This window comes from Solea senegalensis, linkage group LG10, assembly GCF_019176455.1.
Source record: "Solea senegalensis isolate Sse05_10M linkage group LG10, IFAPA_SoseM_1, whole genome shotgun sequence".
Taxonomy (NCBI): Eukaryota; Metazoa; Chordata; class Actinopteri; order Pleuronectiformes; family Soleidae; genus Solea; species Solea senegalensis.
Genome location: NC_058030.1, coordinates 20,945,213 through 20,970,165, shown reverse-complemented (window position 1 = coordinate 20,970,165; position 24,953 = coordinate 20,945,213). Strand labels below are relative to the sequence as shown.

Sequence of the window (24,953 nt, the reverse complement as noted above, 5' to 3'; positions counted from 1 at the left end):
GTAAAACCCGCGATGCTCTGATAAGGACAAGCTGTTGTGTAACAATCGTACGTCTGTGTTTTCTGTCTCAACAGCAAAAAGCCAGAGTCGAAGCCATGATGTGTGATCTGGCCCGACTCTGCAGTGTCAGGGAGTTTGCCCAATCTTTCAAGGCCAAGAAACTGTGAGTATCATTTGTTTTGTTTTTTTAAATATTCATTGGGACACACAAATCTTACTGTAAAACATGATGGAAAATAATTGTCCCTTTAAATTTATATGATTTTACCCCACGTCCCACATGTCTGCAGCCATCTTTCAAACAAGTCCGGGCTATTTTCTAATTGTTTGCTGAGAAGTTATTGTGTCAAACTACATTCATGATAAAAAAAAAAACAACAGCAAAAGTTGAAAAATGATGAATTACTTTAGGTTTTTGCAACATCCACCTCAGTGTATAGACATGCTGCCTTCATCTGTGGCCTGTTTCTTGTTGATTAGCTTCGGTTCACTCCACCACATCCACTCGCACAGATAAATGTGTATCTTCCCGTCTATTTGCTTGACATGTTCCTCTTCCACGCTCGCCCGACACTTGCCCGCCGGTTGCAAGTCACTGGGAACCGACGTGAACCTCAAATACACTCTTGTGTCAGGGCAACAACTTGATTAATAGACGGAGGATATTTCCCACGGGGCTGTCGAACAATTAAAACAATTAAGTAATTAAACGCTTGATTTGCTGTGATTAATCACAGGGTTTTTTTTTTTTTTCCCAACTTTGTGTGATTTGTGTTTAAATGTAAAAGCACAGAATGAATGTAGACGTAACACAAAGGAAACAGATTTAAAGTCAGATACTGTTTATTGGAACACAAATCATCCTAATCTTAAAAATAATGACAATAACTGTGGCCCCAACTTAGGAGATGTTGTTTTTACAATTAACCATTATATCATGGTGTTAATGTTTCTTTATAAACATGTTATAAAGAAACATGTTCCCTTCTCTTTAAGGTCTCTGACCTTCCTCATTTTCTGAAGGGCAAAAATTCTATGTAGAGGAAGAAAAGAGAATAAAGAAAGTAAAGTGAACAGATAAGAGCAGAAAAGCCAAAAGTAATGTGAACTAAACAGCGTCCTGCATTTAAGCTGGTCACTATGTCATTATTATGCCTGACTTGGAGTACATTGTATTTAATGGACATCCTGATCCAACTGTTACTGATGGACACCATATGGACAAGGCCCCAGGAGTCTGTCTGTGTGTGTGTGTGTGTGTGTGTGTGTGTGTGTGTGTGTATTCGTGTCTTATTGCTTGACATTGATTAACAAACTACCAGACTTTATCACACTTATTTTGTGGTGGTCAGCTTTTACAGCACGTGTCTTTCGTATTGTGGCCGGTCGCACAGTTGCTATTTTGGGGTCATGTAATCTGTCATCCATACTGTTTGCCTGCTCGTGTGTGTGTGTGTGTGTGTGTGTGTGTGTGGGGCGGGGGGGAGTGGTAGCGTCAGGGGAGCCCCTTGGGGAGAGGCAGGGCAGTCATTGCCCGTAGCAGCCCTTAGGCAGGGTATGGCCATCCAGGACACGTGTCTTGGGTCACAGCCAAACCTCATGGTGGTTTCCCCCTCAATAGTGTCGTTCATTTTAAATCTCAGACATGTGCCTCTCCAGTCCATAATGGCCCAGGTTCACATCTGGAATAAACATCCATCCTCAGTGATGTGATTGTAGGTGGATAGTGCTTAGTATGACACTTGTCCCCGCCCTCTATTCAAATACACACTGACCTAATGACATCATAACGAAAGAGTATTATGATGTCTTTAACAATCTCTACAGATGTGTCTGCTGTCAGAGTGTGTGTGTATGTACATGTACTGATCTGTGCTTATGTTTGTGTGCAAGTATGAAAGAGAGAGAGAAGAGAGCCGAGAGGTGCTCTATTCATGCCGCTGCAACATGAAATAATAGTTGAACCATTTGAAAGGTAGTTCATGTTTGTATAGTGGTGGTGGCTGCAAATAATTGATCGGTTTTGTTAAAACTGAGAGTAAATAGCCTGTATTTATAAAGCACTTTTCTAGTCTTACTACAGTTTTCGCCATTCACCCATACTTTTATACAGTGCATCTATGTGCAGTGCGTTTTTCTGTCAACATGTTTATTAACATAGGGGTTTAGTGCCTTTTTATAAAATGATGACTCGTCCCATTTACCGGCCGACTTTTTTTGTAATCTAACAAATAATCAGATAATGGATTATCGGTTATCGGTGCTCACCCCTAATCCTAACGTGGTTTCTGTGATCGGGTCTGAGGGCAGATTCAGGAGAGACTTGTACTGAGCTCGATCTGCACGTGATGATCACTAAACATGCAGGTCTGAACAGGTTCAATGAAATTCTGTATCTTGACCTCTCCGTTACCCCCTGCCCCCAGAATCACTCTCTCTGTATTTGTTTTTTTTTTTTTGCATCCCTTTGTGTTTTTCCTTTGTCTGTACACCTCAGTTTCCTCCTCTCTCATGATGTCTCTTTCTCTGTCTGTCTCTCTCTCTCTGTCTCTCTGTCTCTCTCTCTCTCTCTCTCTCTCTCTCACTCTCCCTCTCTCTCTCCACCTCAGTATTTTGGCAAGGTTGTATCTCTTCATTAGCTGTGCTGTTAGGGGGGAGTGGGGGAGTCCCAGGGGACGTCAGAGTACATTAATTCTCATCAGAAGGCGAACAGAGCACAGTGGAGGCTGGGAGCTCTGAGCTGTGAATGGCACTGGGCAGCTGTCTGACTCTACCACCACTCTATTACCGCACGTATGTCTTCAGGCATAACACACCCGGGAGTGTACACACACACACACACACACACCTATGTGCATACATGCATGGACATTTCTGGGCACAGAAGCATATACACATAGTTTTGTAAACAGACAAACAGACACGCAGTCTCTCACACACACACACACACACACACACACATGCGTGCACACAATAATGCTCCTGCAGCGTGTCATTGACAGGTGAAATGTAATCAGAATTCCTTTTTCTCCCGTCTCTCGTTTCTTACTCCCTTGCTTTTAAGTGCTTTAGTCAGTGGCTTTCACGCTGCTCTGTGTTCCATTGACCCCAATTCTGCTTTAATTGCCTGTCCTTTGAAATGAAATTACCTGGATATTGATATTGTTGAATGCGGCGCAATTTTATTGGGATGTAATTGATGTAGGACAGTGCTGACAGAGTGCTCGTAATACAGTTTCTACTGAACGGCTTGTAATTAACACATGCAATTTGTTTTCACCTGCGATTTTGTTTTTTCAAACTACATGCATGCTGTTCCCATTTCATGCATATTGTTTGTAATATGTGGCTGTTATAAATAAATGCAGGCCATAATAGAGGTTGACAGGCCCATTTTTGCCACTTTGTTAACAATTGTATTACTTGTTAATGCAAGTCGACACATTTTTATTCTTAAAAACTTGCTTCTACATCACAAAAACTTTATTGAACAATGTTTTCTCTTATATAGAATGTCTTTTTGTTGTTAAAGATCCTACTAAAGTCTCTACTAATATTTATTGTAAGATAAAACAATAATTATGGCAACGCAATCTTCCTTAAAAGCAATGTCATCAAAATTCAATATATATCAATATGTGACCATTTTGTCCAGTCCTACTTAGAGTTTGACCAATTAATCAGTCTGATTTTTATTGACAAATATTATTTTTGTGGTTACCCGTCTCATTTAATTCATATTTAAAGTGTAAAATGTAGCAACATTAATTAGTGATTAGTGATTATTATGTGGCCTTCAGTTAGCATCATGGACATGAGCCACCATAACAACTTGCCCATTTCTGGGCAAATAAAAAACAATTCATACAAGCAAGTGATTGTACACTTAAACAAAATGAAATATAATTATTTATCTTGAGTCTCTGCTTAATAAAAATAATTTAACACACTTGACCTTTAAATACATGCATTCTTTTTTTAAAATAAAAATGTTTAATTCATATTTATTCAAGGTGTGCAGTTCAGTTTAACATTGGTTATCATTAAACTAATGGCACATGCTTACCAGCTGCACTGATTTCAGCCACAGAAAAAAAACTATATTGGTCCACCTTTAAGCCAGTTTACACTATCTTAGTAACATTAGCTAACCCACTTTATATTCGCACATCTCTGTGTGTGTGTGTGTGTGTGTGTGTGTGTGTGTGTGTGTGTGTGTGAGAGTGTGTGTGAGAACATGGGGCCGGATGAGTGGTGTACACTTATTTACTGTATGCATGTGTTGTCTGTGCCAGTTTTCCTGTTGCCAATAAAGTGCAGTGTTAATGACCAGTAGTGTGAGCCCAGCTCACACAGGCAATATCTTCTGCTGGCCCACATTATCATAGAGGTCAGGGGTCATACCCAGGGGGGTTATTTAAAGTAAATATATAAACTGATGTCTCCCTGTTTGGTAGTTACCACCCTCGTTTGACCAGCGCTGAGATTGCACAGTGCACACAGTGTTGTGTTAGGGCTTAATGTGGAGAGCGGGACTGTGGTGAGCAGCAATAGGCCTATTAAAGACATTCATTAGACCTGTGCTTATGAGAGAGGGACTAACTGGTGGGCAGTTGAATTAACAGGCCTTTTACATTACAAGCAGACTCACCTGAGGCCCATCTGAGCTGTGTGTGTGGGGGAAATCGCTCGGCTGGCCAGAGGAAAGTTGGTTATTGCAGTTTTTGATCGCAAATATGTGATGTTGTTTGAGTGACACGGTCTTTTTAAGCCAGTGCTGTTTTTGATTTGTAAACAGACATTCAGACTTGTCCATTAAAGACTAGTTTAAATCACTACAAAGGTTGAAAGGTCAGGTCAAAAGTTCATGTGCAACCCCTCGCCAGCAAGAGTTTTCCTTTGCATAGCACACAGTTAATGCTCTTTACAGCCTGCATATAAAGATGGATGACTCAACTCCAAAACAAAAATGAAGCAAAAATATCCCAGTTCTATGCTCTGCCTTCTTGTGTTAATGATGCACGATTGTGCAGTGGAGCTGCACAACTGCATCAGCTCAGGTTTCATGTATTTCATGCATTTTCCTTCACCTAGTTCATCACAATTAATAAGAGAAACACTTCTTTTTTTAACGGTTTAAATTGTTAATGTCGTATATAAGTAGCTAATTATTGACATGAATGTAACCAATCAACAACAAAAAATATCAGCCTGGTAAAATAATGAGGCTTTTGTTGACTTGTCATTTAGTCAGGCTGCAGTGATGACGCAGGGATACACAGATATTAGCAGTCAGTGCAATTTAAATCACATTCATTTGAAAGTCGCGTCATGACTGTAGCCGTATTGTCCCTGTGCCCCAGTTGTGCCCCGGTGAAGGTGCAGCTCACATTTTGGTTCCTCGCGCTTTGACAATGACTTATCCGAAATTAAAACGACTTGTTTTGTTTGATGTGCGCCCTCTGCTGGTATAAACCGTACTTACATAGCATGCAAGATCCAGAGAAATGACAGAATACATTCTTAATCATTAAAGTTCTTCTTTTAAAGGCAGTTACACTACTGCCTCCTTTTACCTTTACTTTCCCTTTATCTCTTAACATTAACCATGACCTTCTTAAAGGCAAGCACGCAGTATAACAGTTGATCCTTTTGTTTGGAACAGTTTTTTTTTTTGGTCGTTTGGTCCTTATCCTGAACCTTTACTGCACTCAGCCACCGGGGGCGAGTTTTGGATTTATTATTATAGAGCTCTCATATTATTCATCTATATCAGTGTTGTCCAAACTTTTTATATCGAGACCCACGTTTTAAAGCTGGCAAACAATCACGATATATGTCATTCACAAATATAAGTAATATCACAAAGACTTGATAAAGATTTGTGTGTACATCACATTTTAAATGGGTGACGCAGCAATCATTTCCAGTGTGTTTCATAATCACAACTTCATTTTATACATTGCTATTTACTGCATTTTAAGCTCCCATGCTTGAGCCACCTGTATGTGCACATTATACACTTTCTAACACAAAGTGACATTTGCCAGTAAAAATATTATTTTCTCAGCTTTTTATTTGAGAGCAGTGTCAGAGCTGAATACTGACATCACAATATTTCCCTCTACTATCTACTTTTATTACATTTGAGTTCAGGTCACAAAGGCCTATTTATTTACATATGTGTTTTTCCATCTCCTGAAAAACAAAACGACGGTGCTGCTGGTGTGTGCTCTGCTGATAATGTGCTAAGGTCGGCATTCTTTAAGTCGACTTGTGAGTAGGTATGTGCTCTTTAATGAACCTTGTGTGTTTGGAGGCCTGAAGGTGATCGTACAGTACACTCCTATGTAATAGCATGGGATGGCTCATTATAGCAAGGCATAACAATTCACACATTAATTTTCCAGCATCCAGTTTTTAATTAATCCAGTAGGCAGTCTTAAACACAGGGTACACAAATTGCCTTCGGCCTCATAATTAATTCTAATGGAAGAAATTAAAAATTGGTGGGGTGTGTTTGGATTGTTCGGCTGTGTTACTGTGGTTTCGAGTCGCTGGAGCGACGCTGTCACCGACAAGGATCTCTCACTGCCCTGACCAATCAGGCAATCTTCATTCAGTAGCACGCGAGCAGGGAGTGCTTCTGGCTCGCCCACACAATATCTGCAAGAATGTAAATGTTTCTTCACTGGGCCCCGAATATGAACCGTTGCTTTATTATACACTCTCCTGTCAAAAGAGTCACATACGCGACTAGTGTTTGGCTCAGTGTCTGCAGTGTAAGCCTGTGGGCTCAGTGTCATGGTTCTGGTCTTGCTTCATGTGGTCAAATTTAGGTCCAACAACATTGTATGTTTGAGGTTTTTTTTCATTATTTAAGGCGACATCGAATGCTTGTATCACACATGTATGTTAGTTATGGAGGTCTACTTACATATATGAACTTCATGATTAAAAACCTCCTAATCGCTGCAAACGAGCCGATCAAAATATCTCCTCACTGACACTCTCGTCAGCCGCGCTGTTTCAGACCAAAACCACACCCCCATAACGTGGACTGTGTTGTGATTGGCCAGCCAACGAGAGCTTTCCCACTGTCCTGTGATTGGCCAGGTACCTGGAAGTGATGTAATAGATAGGCCAGCTCTCAGATACACAGCTCCCCCTCTGGCACGGTGGATGCTCTGCATCTCAGCAGCTACAACGAGAGTAGTTCTTCTTCTTCTGCGGTTGAATGTACGCAACCGGATGTGCCCGGACTAGTGCCCGCACCAGGAGGCGCAACGGTGGTGAGAGGAGTGGTGAGGATTTCTGATGACGACATCAAATTAAGGAAGTGCCGATCCGCTTCGCAGAGCCCAGGAAAACAATACAACACTATTTTCTCAGCAGTGGCTGAACTGTTTGTTCTGAAACTTTAGGGTTTCATAAACGAGGTAATGACGCAGATACACACACAAACGCAGCGTTAATTGGAGCTTCCGGTCTATGTGGGCTTTAAAACAAGAGTTCCGATCGTCTCAGCTTCTTAAATGTGACTCTTTTCTGGTGTCTTTGCTCCATGTAACAAAGAAAGCATTAAAACTGAATCCTTTTCGTTTGTGGACAAAACCAGACATTTGAGAACATGATGATTTCCAGGTTTGACCAACACTGATCAATATTTTTCAGATTACGAGACAATACTCAACAGATTAATCAATTATGAATAGAATTGTTAGCTGCAGCTCTACACCAGACTACAGATTGAGATGCAGTCTGAAAAGGGTGTAGTCACCTCCCACTTTCAATTGGTGTGACCAGTGGACATAGATCAAAAAACCTCTATATGTAATTGCATTGACCTAAAAGCTAAAAACAGTCCAATGATCCGAATGGCAGAGCGACATAAACGTGATAGCAATGGCTATCTAGTAGTTAGATTCTGCAAATCCTTCAATTTGATTTTTCATTTTAAGTTCATGATTTGATTTGATTAGTGCAGATGAGTCATTTTTAGACTTGTTTAGTTTAGTCTGGGATCATTCATTGGTTTTATGCCAGGTTATAACTAATTCCATTTTTTTATTTACCTTTTGTCTACATGGTGCAATGAATGATATCGTCGTTTCGATCATTATCCGATTTACAGTTGAGATTGTGACACGCCTACGAGTAATGGTGTGGGGGAGTCGCTTAAAATGGAAGCAACCGCTGAATGGAAAGACCGCTGCTCTTAGGCGGCCACCATGTTGGCTCGACACCGTTTCTGTTATTTTGCACAACCAAGATCAAATTGTTGGCAGACTCGGCTGAGTTCATGCAGGTGAATTGTGACCCAAATCACAAAAAAGTGGATTTGTGCATAATGTATTGACTCATTTACAGTCATATCTGTAAAAGTCTAATATCATATTCAATTAGTAAACAAATCATTTGTAAGAGATGTTTGGTAAAAACATCAAAACTCATTTGTATGCATGTTTTTGTGGGGACCCAAAACAAGCTTTGGAATCACTGTGTGGTGTAGTTGTAACAACTGTCATTTAAAAGACGGTAAATTCTCATAGTTGCCATATTGGTATGGAGCCACATCCAAGTGTCACATATGAACTTTGAATCCACTGAAAGTCTTTGGGGTGCACTGAAGAAGACTTAACACAGAGGTTCCTCAGCAAAAATTCAACTGTTAATTGAAATAAATGTTGTGACGTTGCATAAGATGATCAAAAGATGACATGGTGAATGCATATTGCAATCAAATCCAACAGAAATTCACGGTTGTGCCTTTTTTTATGGCCTGGCAGAGTATTGTGACGTGTGTGTGTGTGTGTGTGTGTGTGTGTTTCCTTCGATCAGATCTTTTCAGCTCCGCCTCCCTGAGTTGATGTGTTGGTGGGTTTGGTTTCTCAGAGCAGTCACACAGAGCCTGTATCACCAGCCATTACCTCCACCGGCTTCGTGTCATGTTGAAATGGTTGGAGATTGCTTTTCAATGTGTTGTTGCTCTTGGATGGCAGCCAGCTGTATTCAGTATCTTCACTACCTGTCGAGCCACTGGGAGTTGCACTGGAAACCTCTGTATTATATCAGCATTACTGATGCTGTGTCTCTGTAGGCCTGTTGAGTCGACCACACTCTGAAAATAGAAACACTGTCAGCTTCTTCTCCTTTCCGCCGCGTCTCTCTTAACTCATCATTTTACCTTCTTAAGCCACTAACAGTCATGTTATATTTTATGCCTTCCTCCCACTGCAGGCCCTTGCACATCCTGGTGTGTAATGCAGCTGTGTGTACTCAACCCTGGAGGCTGACAGAGGACGGCCTGGAGTCCACCTTCCAGATCTGCCATCTAGGTCACTTCCTCCTTGTCCAGTGTCTGCAGGACGTGCTGCGACGCTCAGCGCCTGCCCGTGTTGTGGTGGTGTCCTCCGAGTCTCACAGGTAAAGACAATGAGCTTGGCTTGGTGCATGACATGTGTATCACATGTTCCCAACAGAGGACAAGCAAAAATATCATTCATTTAAGACAGGATTCAAAGTTGAAATAAATGACAGAAAGCTGTTAGTAGTAGCACAAATCTCCGCCAAGGCCGCTTCATTTCTCACACTCCCCTGTATCACTAGGTTAACAGTTCAATGTCCAGATCACTATCAAAATCAAATAATATCTTACGTGGACCAAGACCTTATGTTGCTCTTTCCTTTCCTTCTGCTCAAAAACAGAAGAACAAACAGACAAATTATCTCAACACAGTCATCATGACCGACATGTGCATTTTTGTTTAGATAGAACACGTATCGTCCTAAATAATTCCTAATAAAAGTAGTAATTTCTCCCCCACTTAAGTAAAACTGAAGTACTTCAGGGCAGCCCATGGCCAAGTGGAAGGGAATTGGGATTGTAAGAAAAGGGGTGCCAGTTTAAATCCCAGGACAGGATTTGATTGACCCTGAGCAAGTTACCCACCCCCTGTTGCTCCTTGGGTGCAGATAAAGTGCTAACTCTAATTCTCTACAGCAGGGGTGTCCAAGCTACGGCCCGCGGGCCAATCACAGCCCTCATTGTTTTTTATAAAACAGTGCATTTGTATGTAAATGTTTCTGTTAAAAAAAAAAAGCACTCTTGCCCCTGGAAATCTTCACATTATCAAATTTGGCCCTCGTTAAAAAAAAAAGTTTGGACGCCCCTGCTCTACAGTCTTCGGCCACCTATAGATTTGTTGTTTTAGCAATCCTATAATAATCATACAGGATCATTATTTCTCAATCTCCTTATTGGAACACATCCAGAAAAGACAGGAAGCATGTATGCAGTTTTTAAACGACACACTTGAGAGAAAAAACCCGGCTTCTACAGGTTAAAGTGTCAAGTATTTAGTGTGATCTACCCTTACACTTGAACAATAGATTGTGAGTCCAGGTCCCAGGCTGCAGAAACACTGCAGATACAGATACACTCAAGTCACTCTTCATAATGTGTCAATGCCTGTTTCAGAGAACCTGAACTATCCCTGTTGAAAAAGGAGTTCAGCAAATTTATTGGGCGACCCAAAATAAATCTGCTATGGCCCATGGGGGGGAGGGGGGGGTGTTTGGTGGTCCTGACCCAGTCTGTGGAAATGACAGTCTCTAATGCGCCTCTCATCACATGTAAATGCTCCGTACAAGTTGCCAAATTGCAAATAATTACCCCTGAGAGAGTGCACTCAGAGTTAAATCACATTACAGCCACACTGATGGAGTCTAAGCCATAATATCCTCAAACGACACTGTCCAATCGAACAACTCCTCAACTCCACTCATGCTGTTCAGTCCGCTACACTGGCTAGTTTTCACCACAAACTGATAGATCAGACTTAATGTGTATTGTCAAACATGACAGCCTCACTCACTGAAAACTCATTTCACTCCACACGCTGTCGCTATAAATTAAACGTATCATCAACATGATGGATGGACTTATCAGCTAAAATTTACTTTGATCAAGTATCTGCTCCTTTTCTGTGTGACCCTCTGACTCAGCCCCTTTCATCCCTTCTTTTCTTTTCTTTTCTTTTCTAGTGAAACAGCTCAGCTCCATATAGGCTTCTGTTTTTCCTGTCTTACTGTAGACATGCATAGTGTCTTTCAGTGATCTTAGCCATGTGTTTCAGAGTCTGCGTGTGTGTCTGTCTGTCTGTGTGCGTGTGAGACATTGATCCTGGTCTCGTTCAGTCAGACGGCCGAGCAGAGTGATTGATTGGAGCTCTGCAGAGTGACCTGAGACAAGGAGAACATACGCAGAGTTATTCTAGCAGATCAAACTGCAGCACTGTTACAGGGGCCCCCATCGTATGAGTTATGTTTTACGGAGCCGTCGTGCATGAGAGGACGGGGGGGAGGGGCAACAGAGGGGATGCTTTTGACATCCAGATTCACTTGGGGTCACGCAGCTATTACACGCAGTAAGACAAGTGAGAGGAAGAGGGAGACGGGAACGTTTATTGAAAGAAAAGCATGTCATGAAGTGAGTATTGACAGAATTTGAGTGATGCGGGACTTGCCTTCACAGTAAGAACAGTGAGTTCACACAAGTTTTGATGGTGTAAAAAAAAAAAAACAACTCTCGGACAAAGGGTGAACATGGGGAAGAAGCTTATCATAATATACTTTTATATATATATCACAATATAAATCTAATCGATATTTCTGTAAAGCTTAACCTGGGTGATATGGCATATACATAATAATAATATTATTATATTAGCTATATCATAACTATATATAACAACTACGCATGTGCAGCTTTATATCCCGACATATTAAATATAAAATAAAATATCTACTGTTTATGATCTGTATTACATGCTTAAAATACAGTTATTACTCTTCATTTCAGATAATACTTGGTTTATTTCTATGGGTTTTTAATGTTAAATGAAGTATATTTGTGTTACCTATTAATATCATTTCACAAATTCCATATCATTTTTAATATGTATGATGATTACGAGGCCTTTAAAACCAGGAAAGGTCATCACAGATACTTCATGATGAAATGACAGTATCCAAAATCTAAGACCATATTGTGTCTCATGTAGATATAACATATAGATTTATTCCCCATCCCTACTGTGCACCAAAAAAGTCACATACTCAAATATTTGTCTTAAACAAGCCTGTGGAGTCTGAAGTGTGATCTTGAACCACATCACTTCCTGTGTGCAGCATGGAAATGTCACCGTAAACTCCTTTATACTGAGACGGGCAGAGAGGGTCTCGTGCAGCTGATAGACTTGTGTCTAGTGATCGCTGCACACACTCCATCATAAGTAATGCTCCGTATTTATATAGAGCTGCTTTACACTACACTTTTCACCATTCACACACACTTTCATGTGCAACGTGGGGTTAAATGTCTTGTCCAAAGACACATCGGCAAGACGCGACATGTAGACTAGAGGAGCTGGGATTCAAACCTACAATCGTCAAGTTGAAAGACAACTTGCTCTACCACTGAACCATCGTTTCTCTCAGCGGAAGATTCATGCACCTGTGGATTGAATGAAATCTTGCGACATTGACATTGATTGTCCTTTTTGTTGTTTTGGCCAGACAGTGTACCTTCTGCCGCCTCCAGGACTCATGTACTCACCTTTCCTTCTGTCCTCTGTGAGCAGCAGTGGCTTTAACCCCTTCAAAGAGGCTTTAGGTTAGAGCAGAGAGAGCCAGTTACTCACCGGCACTGACTGGAAGCAGAGGAAAGCGATACTATCTCATATTAAATCTTCCGTTCTGTCCACCTCATTCCAGACCTATATTACATCTTTTTAAGTTTCCTCCTTTTTGTGTTTTATGCTATTCTCACTTTCCGCCCATTTCCTCGCTTAGTCACTTAGCCTCCCCTCACAAGCTCGCATGACCCCTGACCTCGCAGCATATTGTATTCCCTAAGCTCCTTGTCCTCTGGTAAAGTATTGACCTGTGAGGGACAGAGGTGGGAGAGATGGACACACCGGTAATGGCTGGACACTTTATCAGTTTCCACCACAGGGGCTTAAGGTGGAATCGGCTCAGAACAGGTTAACTTTGTCCTAGTGCGACATCAGATCTGGTCAAACAAGGTGAGATAATATCATTAATGAAATTACCTCTGTTAGATGTCATGGCAGCTCAATATCTTTATTTACAGGCAGATATTTTCTTCCCAAAAATGTTATTTTGCACGGTTATATACTCTAGATCACCCGATGGGCAGCTCATAGGCAAGAGAGGGAATTTGGCTTGTGACTGAAGGGTTGCTAGTTTGAGTCCCCACCAGGTCCAGCGCTGGTCTTGTTAATTGGATTGGACTTAAATGGGAGTGTTGTGTGAGGAAGGTGTAAAAATCTCTGCCAAATCAAATATGCGAATCACCCACTGTTTATATCACAGTTAGGCCTCTTTCAAATGTAACTTCAGTCTAATGTGCGGAGATTAAGAAGAAGAAAAAACGAACAAACCCTCGTTTGGGGCTCAGGCAATTGATTTATCATTTTGCGACTTGCTAAAGTAGTTATGAAGTTGCGGCACATGAAATGAAAAGCCTGCAGATGTTGTAATTTAGCCAAGCAAGGATGTTGCGGAAGGCGACAGTAAACAAGAGGCAGCGAGCTTGTAAAATCACAACAAGGAAACCAGGTGACATTTTGATTGGTTGTTTTCTAATGACTGGATTAATATGTAGGATGTGTTTTGCCAGTTTGGAGCCTATCGTTCCCTCTCTCTCACACACACACACGCACACACGCACACACAGGGAGTGTAGTTTTTGCAGCCATGTATTTTAATAATATTGTGTGACTGCATAATAACATGATGACTAGTGTAATGTTTAAGGGGCCTTGTCAAACATCTGGAGTTTAACAGCTCTGTCGCAGGCAATTAAAGAACATCATGTCATGTCTTTGATTTGTATGCGGCCAGCAAAGCACATCTGTGCATGCACACGCACACACGTGCGCGCACACACACACACACACCCTCTGACTAGTCTTAAATCCGGACTTTGTTTCAGGTTCACAGACCTGTTAGACTCGTGTGGAAAGGTCGACCTGGCCCTGCTGTCTCCACCCAAGAAGGAATACTGGTCCATGCTGGCTTATAATCGAGCCAAACTCTGCAACATCCTCTTCAGCAATGAGCTCCACCGCCGCCTCTCGCCTCACGGCGTCACCTCCAATGCGGTGCATCCTGGGAACATGATTTACACCTCGATACACCGGAGCTGGTGGCTGATGACGGTTCTCTTCATGATGGCCAGACCTTTCACCAAGTCCATGGTAAGAGAGAAACCTAACACAATAGCACACACTACTCTTTACAGCCTCTGCTTATCGAACCATTGACCTGATATTTGGGTTCTTTGGATCACATGATATTTTTCTTTTACTGATATTTGACACAGTGATTTTAACCGATGCCGACACTAAATATCGTATCAGCTCTTCTGGAGAAAACAGCGTTGAAAAAGCATGAAACATTTCACCCAGGCCTCTACAGTAGATGTTAATCATCAGAAAGGATTGGTTAACATTTGGTAACTTCATTCCCTCACATTATGTTTTCCCACATGGAAAGCAGGTCTGTGAATGCACCGCACTCTACAGTGTAACAATCTTCTTTTTCCTGACTCTATGTGTCCCTTACGCTGTCTATATGTTTGTCTTGGCACGCTCCTGGGAGAGTGGAGAGGAAAAGGATAGAGAGGAGTTGATCTGCTGAGTGCTGAGGGCTCAGGCAGAGAGTCTGGGTTTCACAGATAGAGAGATATTCTGTGGTTTGTTTTCCTCTTCCTCCTGTCACTGTTTATTTAACTCCCGGAGCACATTCCCCTATCCTTTCACCAAGGTAGGCGATATTCCAGATCCTGTGTACAGTGACTATTAGGTTACTGTAAATGCACAGCACCAACTCAAGTCCCTTATCCTGTGCAGTCATGTACTCGCTTGCTTTCTGTCAAATGTGTTTTTACTATATACCCGGTTCTCATCAGGAAGGATCTGTTACCAGTTATTTTCAGATGCTTTATCGTCAGTTATTAACAGGTAACTCTTGTCCGTAAAGATATTCAGACCTTAAGTCCTCACAGGCTGTGTTTGAGAGAGACTCCGAGGGACCCCGTTCAGACATGGTTTTACCATCCATCCTGAGTATAGTTCAGGTCCAAAGGCACCCAAAGGATCCTGAAAGCTCCCTCTCTTAAACCACATTGAGAGGGTGTTTGAGGACACATGTGGCCACATTTATGAACATGCATGAATGCAATCGTTCCTCAGGATGGATCAGAGACCGCCTCCTCGGCTCATGACCTCTGACCCGCTCCACTAATGGCTAAAAGCTTATTTTAACACCAGGTCTTAGTAGAGCTCCAGCGAAGAGACCAGGTTCTGTTAGTCTTGATTCAACAAAAACGGAAATCTCTTAAACAGGGGAGCACAAACAACACCTGAAGTTATTCTTCTAGCTTTAACTTTGCATGATACGTGTCTGTCATTAAAGGTGCCTGAATTCACTTAATTATATACACTTATACTTTAATGATCAGTGGTCACTAGTATGTGATGTTGACTTCCTGTGCAGCATTGCTCTGCCTTTATGCCTCTTTTACATGCAGATTAAGATAATTAATTTAGATTTTTTAATTATTTTAGGGACCATTATATGTATATAAATATACAGTATATGTATTTCTCTCATGTAGATGACTGAAACCCTTTAGTAAGTCAGCATTTGTAAAACCTTTAACTTTGTTCTGCTTATGAAGGTCTTTCTTGCCATTGCAGTGTAGTTGTGGAAGGTGCATTTTAACATATTTAAAATAAGAGAAGGTTCATGGATGTTGTGAAGGACGACATGAGGACAGCTGGCGTCACACACGAGGACACATGACGCAGATGATCCAGCTTTGAAGAAGAAGAAGAATTTAGGGGAAAATAAAACTTCCATAGCTTTAGAAACACTCGTCAGTCACATGTGGCTCCTTTGATAAAGTTGTCATAATGTCATAAGTTGTTAAAGCATCAAGTTATATTCCAGGAAATAGATGAAACTGAAATCTTGTCTTGTGTTCATTAAGATCTGACACACACACACACACACAAACAGATGATTAGACCTAAAAGATCGTGATTGCATCGCATGCTCTTTAAGACTTTTCAGTGGACAGCAGACCTCAACCCTTTAGGCTGCGTAGCCTCTTAATGCATGCTATCGTTTGACTATTACATCTTCCCATTAGCCTCTTCTCGTCGTTTATCAATTTAGTGTTTGCACTGAGGGGGAGACGTGATATGTTGAACGGCAGCGTGGCGGCGTTTTAGGGAAGCGTTGTTCTGATCCATCATGTTTGACAGACACAAGGCCTCAGGCCGTCGTTTGTCTCTCTTCCCTTTGACGTGAGGATGAGCGATGTGAGGATCTGCTCCTCAGCACCTTTCACAAAATGCCAAGCCGAACATTTGCTCAATCTCACTCTTTCTGTCACAAAACACTTCCCTCTTTATCTCCTCTAACATTTGTCTTCGTTTCTCATCACTTGTTTCCCTCTTTAGTGTCACATGTAACTGGACCCACAGTGGACTTTTTTTGTTGCTGCTGTTGTTAATCAAATGAGTTGGAAGTGTGGCCCTCGAGTGGATGGAACTTCTGTAGTCCTCTCGTGTGTGCGTCGAAGGGAAAGGGTGGTAACGTTTTGGATGTGAGCACACGGATGCAATTAGCAGAGCGCTTTCTCCTGCAGAATGGGGCAGTGGCTCTTTCTGCTCTTGGTTAATTAAATGTAGTGTAGATGTTAGTAAATATTAAAGGACAAAGGTAGAGCGAGTAATTAAATTCTGGTGTGCTGACACAGCGATTAGCTCAAACCCATGTCTGATAAAAGGCCACACACACACACACACACACACACAGACACAGACACACCCTTAAGCTGAGAGCATTTGCGCTTATTTAAATCTGGGCGAGATAAGGCCCCTAAAAGTGTATCCTCTTTAAAATCCCACTCCTCACTCCTTGTGCCCCCACATTAAGGGCTTAATAAAACAGTGATATTATTTCAGTTATTGGTTGCAGGGATATGAAGATGGTATCGCTTTAATTGCTTGCATACGCTTGCGGGATCCGCGGAGATTGTTCTGGGATGCAAACATAAGCAGAATGTCGACTCCAAAGAAACAATCACATCGCTCCCGTGTGTGTTCTTGCGCAAATAACCATCCTCTCATTTAAAACACAGGTTTGATTTATAGGAGCACAGGTGGAGTGATATAGAGTTGGCCTACATGAGTAAATACACACACACACACATGGATTCACAACACGGAGAGTACTGAAACAACCTCGAGCTACATGGGGTCCTGAATTTTTAATTTGATTTTTTGTAGAAAAGGCGTGGAAATGTGATGTCAGGCCGTGCAGGGCTTTTATTGCCGTCCAGTCTTGTTCACGCCTTTCCCTCCTATTAATGATGCTTTATTCTCTCTCCTTTAATCAGCTGTAGTGGCGCTGTTGAAAAAGAATTGTTTTCGAGTTGCATCACAACTCAGAAACACAGTTGATGTGACAAAGAAATGAAGAAAATACTCACATTTAAGAAGCTTAAACAATCAGAAATCATGTTTTAATCATGAAAAAAACTTCAAACCGATCAATCAATTATCAAAATAGTTGTCGATTCATTTAGTAATCGATGAATAATTGATTAATCGATTGTTTCAGCTCTATTTAAGTTTATACTTATGTGACAACTTGAAAGAATGAGGATGCAATGCATTTTATCAAGGGCTGATTCAGTTGTGATTAAACAATTAACTACAAACCAAAATTATTCAGATTTAATTATGTTTTTGTTATATGAAGCAAAGTAACTAGAGAATATTCAAAATTAAGAAGCTGCAAAATTGGAATAATCGGTTATCAAAAAAGTTAACGATTAATTAACGATAAATCACGCTAGAATCGATCATTTTAATCAAATCAAATCACAACGCTCTTATCAGCGCGCCACTTTAGTTCTCAACTGGTCTCATTTGGATTCTTTATTTTTTGTTTGCCAATTTGAAAAATGAAATGTTTTACTTGCTGTATTTAGTATTCTTCACGTTGTGGATTCGACAACATGGACAAAAACTATGGAGGGGTGCACGGCCTGCGCTGCCTGCGCTGCTATTGATGTAGAGAGCTGATTCCATTTTGCTGAGTTGAGAAAGGCATCTATAAAGAGCCATGACATTTTAATCAGCCAAACTATCTCTCACTAACATCGTGTTCGCCTCCCCGCGCCTTGATCTACTTATCAGAGATTGTGCGACCAGGCCTGTAACTCCTGTTTCTTTAATTCAGCGTGTTTAGAGTGGGAGTTTTCCCTGTGTCCTTTGGTGTGATTATCAGTGTTAAATGATCTGGCCTGCAGTGTGTGTGTGTGTGTGTGTGTGTGTGTGTGTGTGTGTGTGTGTGTGTGTGTGTGTGTGTGTGTGAGAGAGAGAAACTAAGAGAGAGCAGAAGACAGCTGTTATCATATGTCTGCAATTTAATGCTGAGAATTTGATTGACACAGATTTGGATTTGATTCATTTGATGTTCGATGCTGAGATTTTCAGCCTGTTCCACGTCACATTCTACGCGAGTGTATGGTGTAAAAAGTTAGAAGTTAATACACTTTGAACCAAAACTCGTCATTTCAATTATTAGTTGGGCTGTAACCTTTTGTGAAGTTGCCGTCGTCTTGTCGCGCTGTAACGCTGACCCTGTGACATTTTGTTGACTGACTGATGCTCCCTTAAGATCAGTTCACCCTCAGGCTGCCAACAGCTGGGCTCAGCCTATACTCATCACATCTATACCTTAACTATAGGCACAGACAGTGCTGAGCTGCCTGGAGATCAGTGTGGGCAGTGGCTCAGTACCTCATCATCCACTGTAATGGATGGAGAGTGAGAGAGAGCGAGGAGGAGGAGGAGGAGGAGGAGGAGGAGGGGGGAGTGTTATAGGCACAGGCCTAAGAGACTCTTTTGGTCCAATCAGACACTTCAGTCCACCCCCGGGGACCAGTTTCATCAGCGTTCTCGCCTCGTCCCTTGCTTCTTAGTGTTTCAGCATGATTATTTTACCCAGGATCCTGCCTCGGGCACCCGGCCACCTTTTTACATATGCACAGGCTGAACTTTTGACCAGGCGCCACCAGTCAGGGGCCGCATGAGAGGGAACGGTTGTTCATTCAGGAGTAGTGGGACTGCTCGCTCCCCCCCTCCCCCCCTCGCTCCTGAGCCTCGCCTGCTGTGACCAGGAGCTCTCTCCTGGCTGTTAACCCCTGGAGACAGATGCTGACATGAAGACATCAGCATTACCATATAACAGACACACAGCACGGTGGTTGCTAGAGGAGGCTTGACACCACTTTTTACTGTCTTGTACCAATCCTGACATTATCGTCGTATCGGTCTGATACAGATACGGTTGTACATGGTTTAAGCTGCTAAACTGTTGACGACATATTTTTATAATATAATGTAACCATAATATAATATATAATATAATATAACCAGCCATTTCAAGAGCTGTGTAACAAACATTCAGCCTGTCACATGACTCAGTTACAATCATGTTGCTGTTTTTATATTCATTTTACAGTCTGTGCTGAAGTGTTTATGTGATATTTAGAATGTTGGATCTTGTTTTACATATTCATTTCAGAAATATTATCACAACAAAAGAAGAAGTGATTTGAGTTTTGCTCCTGTTTGAAAGTTGAAAATAGACAGAAAGCAACATGCACTCAAGCAAACAGAGAAACATTTCCCACATCTGTGTGTTCATCTAAGGGGTCAACTGATATTGGGTTTTCAGGGCCAATGTCGATACCAATAATTGCACTTACAGCGTTTACACTCCAAAAGAAAAGTAAGAATTGAATTCCACAAACTCCAAATATGAAATTTATACAAAAAATGAACGACGCGTACTGCCCTTTTATGAGCCGGGTGCAAGAAATTACATCTCTGCCTTTTATTCTTTCTCCTCTTGTCCTCTTGTTTATATGGTTACCATCCATATGTATATGGATGGCTGCTAATCCGTTACCATCCATATGTCTATTGTTGTTGACAGCAAAGGGCTCAGTGGGAGAGACAGAGGCAGCTGAGCCACAGCAGCACACTTTGTAATTACTAAATAATATTGGTGATGGTTAAAATTAAAACACTTTAACTGTAACTGTAACTGTAACTGGCAAACTGCTTAATTTTGTTATATATACACATATATATGTGTGTATATATATATATATATATATATATATATATATATATATATATATATACATATATATATATATACAAATATATAAATATATATACATATATAGTAGATATATAACTGTTTTTTTAACCCTGTCCTATTTCCAATCCAGGGATTTTAAACCGCTGTCGACCACATATTGACACTGAGTATTATATCAACTCATCCCTATTGGTTGGTGCTGTATTAGAACGCAACAGCCACTGCTACCTCTGTCTTTTTTTTTTTTATCAGCTTCTCAGCCACAGACAGACAGACAGACAGATAGACAGAGAGACAGACAGACATACAGTCAGATGCTCTATCTGCTATCGGGTGTAGCACACTGTTGTGACCCAGACAACCTGTGCTTACGTGTGAGTGTAGTGTACGTGGTGCTCGACCATGTGGAAAAAAAAAAAAGAGGAGCAGAGGTCCCAGTCTCCCCACCTACCCCCTTCTCCTCTGTGAGGTTAGATGAGCTGCCAGGCCCTTGTAATAGAGTCTTCTTGGATGATTAGGAGCTACACAGGGTTGGGTGGGGAGGTGGGAGGAGGAGGAGGAGTCAGCTCCAGCCTGACTGGAGACACTATGCAGCTTTCTCCTCAGTGGTGTAGACTGAATATTGCAGCTGATATGAAGTTCACATACTCAAAGTGAACCTGTGACGAGGCACCGATTTCATCAAGAGGCCGCGATGCTCATTTTTCAATGGTTGTGAAGTTCCTGCCAGACATCCAGGCATTCCCTGCAGAGAGAGCAAGCCAGGGAGGGAGGGAGGGGAGGGGAGGAGGGAGAGAGAGTCAGTGAGAGAGATGTGTTGGTGCGGGGATGGATAAAACCATACAATCCCATTTGGCTGTATTGACGTGTGTTCCTGCCCAATTCTGTTACTGGGATTATTGTCCACAGAGATACCATTTCATTAAAACACACACACACACACACACACACACACACACACACACACACACACACACACACACACACTCTCAGTGTGGGATGGCCCGAGGCCTGGTGATGCGGTCCATTGCGCAGGGAAACTGTGTAAATGGTTTATTGTGGATGAGTTGATGTGATGGAGAGCGTGTCTGGATCAATAAAGAACCAATCAAATGCTGACAGTCTGCTACTGTATGCAGTCAGTCATTCACCACTATACAACAGGCACGAGTGGAGGAAGGAGGAAAGTCATTTTTAAGGATCAGACATGTTGAAAATGGCCATTTAATGCCACACAATACTCCCCCTGCTGATAGTATACCTTATGTAATTCACATTAGTTTGGCCTTTAACTCCTTGTAAGATACCCGTCCTGCTCATAGACTGATATGTGTTGGTGAAGATAGGCCTAAAACCATATCCACCACTTCCAGACACCTCAGGGAAACCATTAGGACGTCTCCCAAGCCAAGGATGTCTGAGTCTGGGCTCAGTCTGAGTTGGTGCTGGGCTAAATTACCCCAGAGCCACAGGTCAAAGTCAGCTACACCCTCACTGCCAAGGGATTCTGTCTCTTAATAGGAGGGATCAGAAGAGGCCAAAGTGGCAGAAAGTGACCTGGCCAGAGAGACATGTCCCGTCTCATTCACTCTGTTACATTTAGAACTTTTAGAGCTTTTATTCCTTTGACCCTCACTGAGGAGAAGACACGGCCTATCAACCCTTCCACAACAGTCCACTTCTACTGACACACACACACACACACACCCTCCCTCTCTTTGTTGTGACACGGGGCTGATGGACTATTTTTCAAATTGATTTCAAAAATGTACATAAGCAGCCGATCCCCTAGCCCAGATTACCTATTGATTTTTAATATGAAAAGCTCATTATATAAGCAGGAACTGCAACACAAAAAGCTAGCCAACCTTTGCATAAATCCTTTAATTGAATTTCCAGAGCCTGTGGTTCTACATTTTTTAATTAAATCCATTTCTTTTTTAAGGGTTGCTGTGTAATTTGCATGCTGTGAAGTGGGTGCTGTCCCAGATAAAGTGCCATTGATCCTTATTAAGGCTCACCTCTGGGCTCGCTGAAAACCAACTGCAGAAATTAAATGTGCTCATGGTGCATACACTTATTGCCCGCATGATAGGATTAGAGGCATTGGGTGAGAGAGGGAGTGAGATAGAGATGGAGGGAGAAGGAGTGATGGGGTAAGAGGTGTGGAGAGAAAAGGGAGGGTGGGTTATTATTAATAGTTGTTCATATTAATGTAATATTTCACCTTTCCTGCTTTGGAGTGAAACTGTGAAGTGCTTGTTAATACATCTAGCCGCGTTAGAGTGTTATTTGGGTTTCTAATCAGACACGCTGGTGTTGATTGGTCTGTCGGGGCGGGAGTCAGATCTGTTAGCACGCTGACAAGTGAGGCTGCATGTTTTCCACATTCTAAGGACTTCTTTTTTTTCTTAGTAATTTGCTCGTGTGTAAATCACTCATCACTCTCATATCTTTCATCGATCCTTACGAGGTCATGTTCTGCAATCTTTCCAAGTAGACGACATTTAACTACCTATTCAGAGATTAAATGATACTTAATTCTCTTGTTCCTATTTAGCACCAGGTTACTGTGTGTGTGTGTTCATGTGAAGGTGTAGGTGTGTTGTGTTTTTTCCTTTTTTCTTTTTTATCGCCGCGCCATGGTAGCTGGTAAATCAGGCCTCTCCTTCCTTGTCTTCCTGTGTGGTTATATGCAGACGGCGGAGTAAATCAATAGGGATTAACCTGTGACCTGAACCACATACTTATAGCCCAGTCCTCACTGCTCACACATCTCTCATCAGTTTCACTTAAACACTGCACCTCACTCAATAAGGCACCACACACTAATTCATTTCAGAGATGGAGAGGCCCCATCACACACACACACACACACACACACACACACACACAGCAAATGTTTTGTTTTCAAATCATCATACAGGTATCTTATATTGTCCAACAAATATCTCAAAAAGGAATCTGTCAAATCTATGTGGGTTGCTTTTATAGAAGAATAAGAAACAGCAGAGATTTTAGTTTGATTATCACACTGATCTTTTTTCATTTAGGTCAAACTGCTTATTGATTTGTTGACATATAAGTGAAATAGTTGTGATTTATCTGAATTCCTTTGTGTTTGGCCTTCTCCCTGTGTGTGGGTTTGTGTTCTCCACTTTTCTGCCACAGTCTAAAAACATGCAACACATTCATTTGGACACTGACATTTGGTGTGAGTGATTGGTTGGTGATGGTTGTTTTCTCTATTGACTCTTTCTCGTCGAGTCTTCCACATAGATTTCTGTAGTTACAGGCCATGCCCTGGAAATACAAGCGGTCTAAACAAAACAAAAAAATGGACGACAGAAATCTGAATTGTGACAACTGTGTCGATCATTTAACGCACCTCCAATTAACTTCCATCTCTCTGGATCTTTGTCGTTGTTGTAGTCCTTCTACACCATCTGAGAGGCTGAGATGTTCAGATTGAAATGAATCAGAATCACATTCTCCCTATATGCTTTGAATCAGCTTTGAACAAAAACAAAAATCACATCTCATGATCTTTTGGGCTACATTTTGGCCCTGTGATGGACTGCTGACCTGTCCAGGGTCAACCCTACCTTTCACTCTATGTCAGCCTGGATTGCGACTGGAATTCCAAATTGTCCATGTTGCCATTCTGTGGAAGATTACAGCATCACAGAGTGCAGAAGCTCGTCTTGTCAGAGCATCTCTGTAACCATGGAAACTTAACCAGAGAGATTCAGTTTTCTAAAGTCTAACTATAACACGACAATAAAGACAACAACAACAACAACAACAACAACAACAACGACCTGCACTGCCGGAAACGTAGAGAGTTCAGTGAGAAAATGTTTAGTTATCATGCGAGTGAACTTGAAAATGTCTGAGGAGGAAATTTCAGTTCAGTTTCCGATACTTCTCTCCACATGCTCACACACACACACGCACACACACACACACACACACACACACACACACACACACACACACACACACACACACACACACACATGCACTTGTATTCTCTCCCTTTCCTTGTGTTCTTCTTGAAATATTGACACTGGCTGACTGATTGGTGTGATGTCTCTCTCTGTCTTTTGTGTACTTGTCCATATGTGTGTGTGTGTGTGTGTGTGTGTGTGTGTTGAGCGATGCAGTGTCAGCAGTATGTCCTGCAAGTATTGACCCAGGCCTGTCCTCTACTCTGACTGGCTCTCGTCTCTTGTCCCTAACTTGTCATCTCTCTCTCTCCCTCTCTGTCTCTCTCTCTCTCTCTCTGTCTCTCTGTCTCTCTCTCCCTCTCTCTCTCTGATCAATCTTTTGCCACCCTCTAATACTCTTAAACACCTCAAGAAATCTCTTCCTCTTATTCTGTTGGCTTTAATGATCTCATTCCAGTGTCAGATATACTGTACGTGCGGTGTGTTATTCCGCGTCACATATTTTGCATTGAAACACATTCATCTCATCTCATCTTATTAGGGGTGAGATTAGCCGGTGACCCCAGTAATGCACAAAGTAGTACCTGAGAGCTCAGCAATGCTTTTAACCTGCGTACAGTTTGCTACAGTAATGCTCGTCACTGAGTGATGGTGGAAGGTCAAATCACACACAGTGTGTGTGTGTGTGTGTGTGTGTGTGTGGGGGGGTGTTACACTACCATA

At 41.8% G+C, this 24,953-nt stretch overlaps 1 protein-coding gene across 1 annotated transcript in view; it reads left to right on the top strand.

Annotated features, from left to right (window-relative positions):
- The first annotated feature begins 79 nt into the window (after window positions 1-79).
- Window positions 80-24,953, top strand: part of LOC122776201 (WW domain-containing oxidoreductase-like) — a 116,281-nt gene continuing 91,407 nt past the window's right edge. The window contains exons 1-3 of the mRNA XM_044036613.1: window positions 80-163; window positions 9,241-9,426; window positions 14,021-14,285. Coding sequence (XP_043892548.1) covers window positions 96-163; window positions 9,241-9,426; window positions 14,021-14,285 — 519 coding nt within the window. The 5' untranslated portion in view covers window positions 80-95. The remainder of the gene's footprint in view (window positions 164-9,240; window positions 9,427-14,020; window positions 14,286-24,953) is intronic.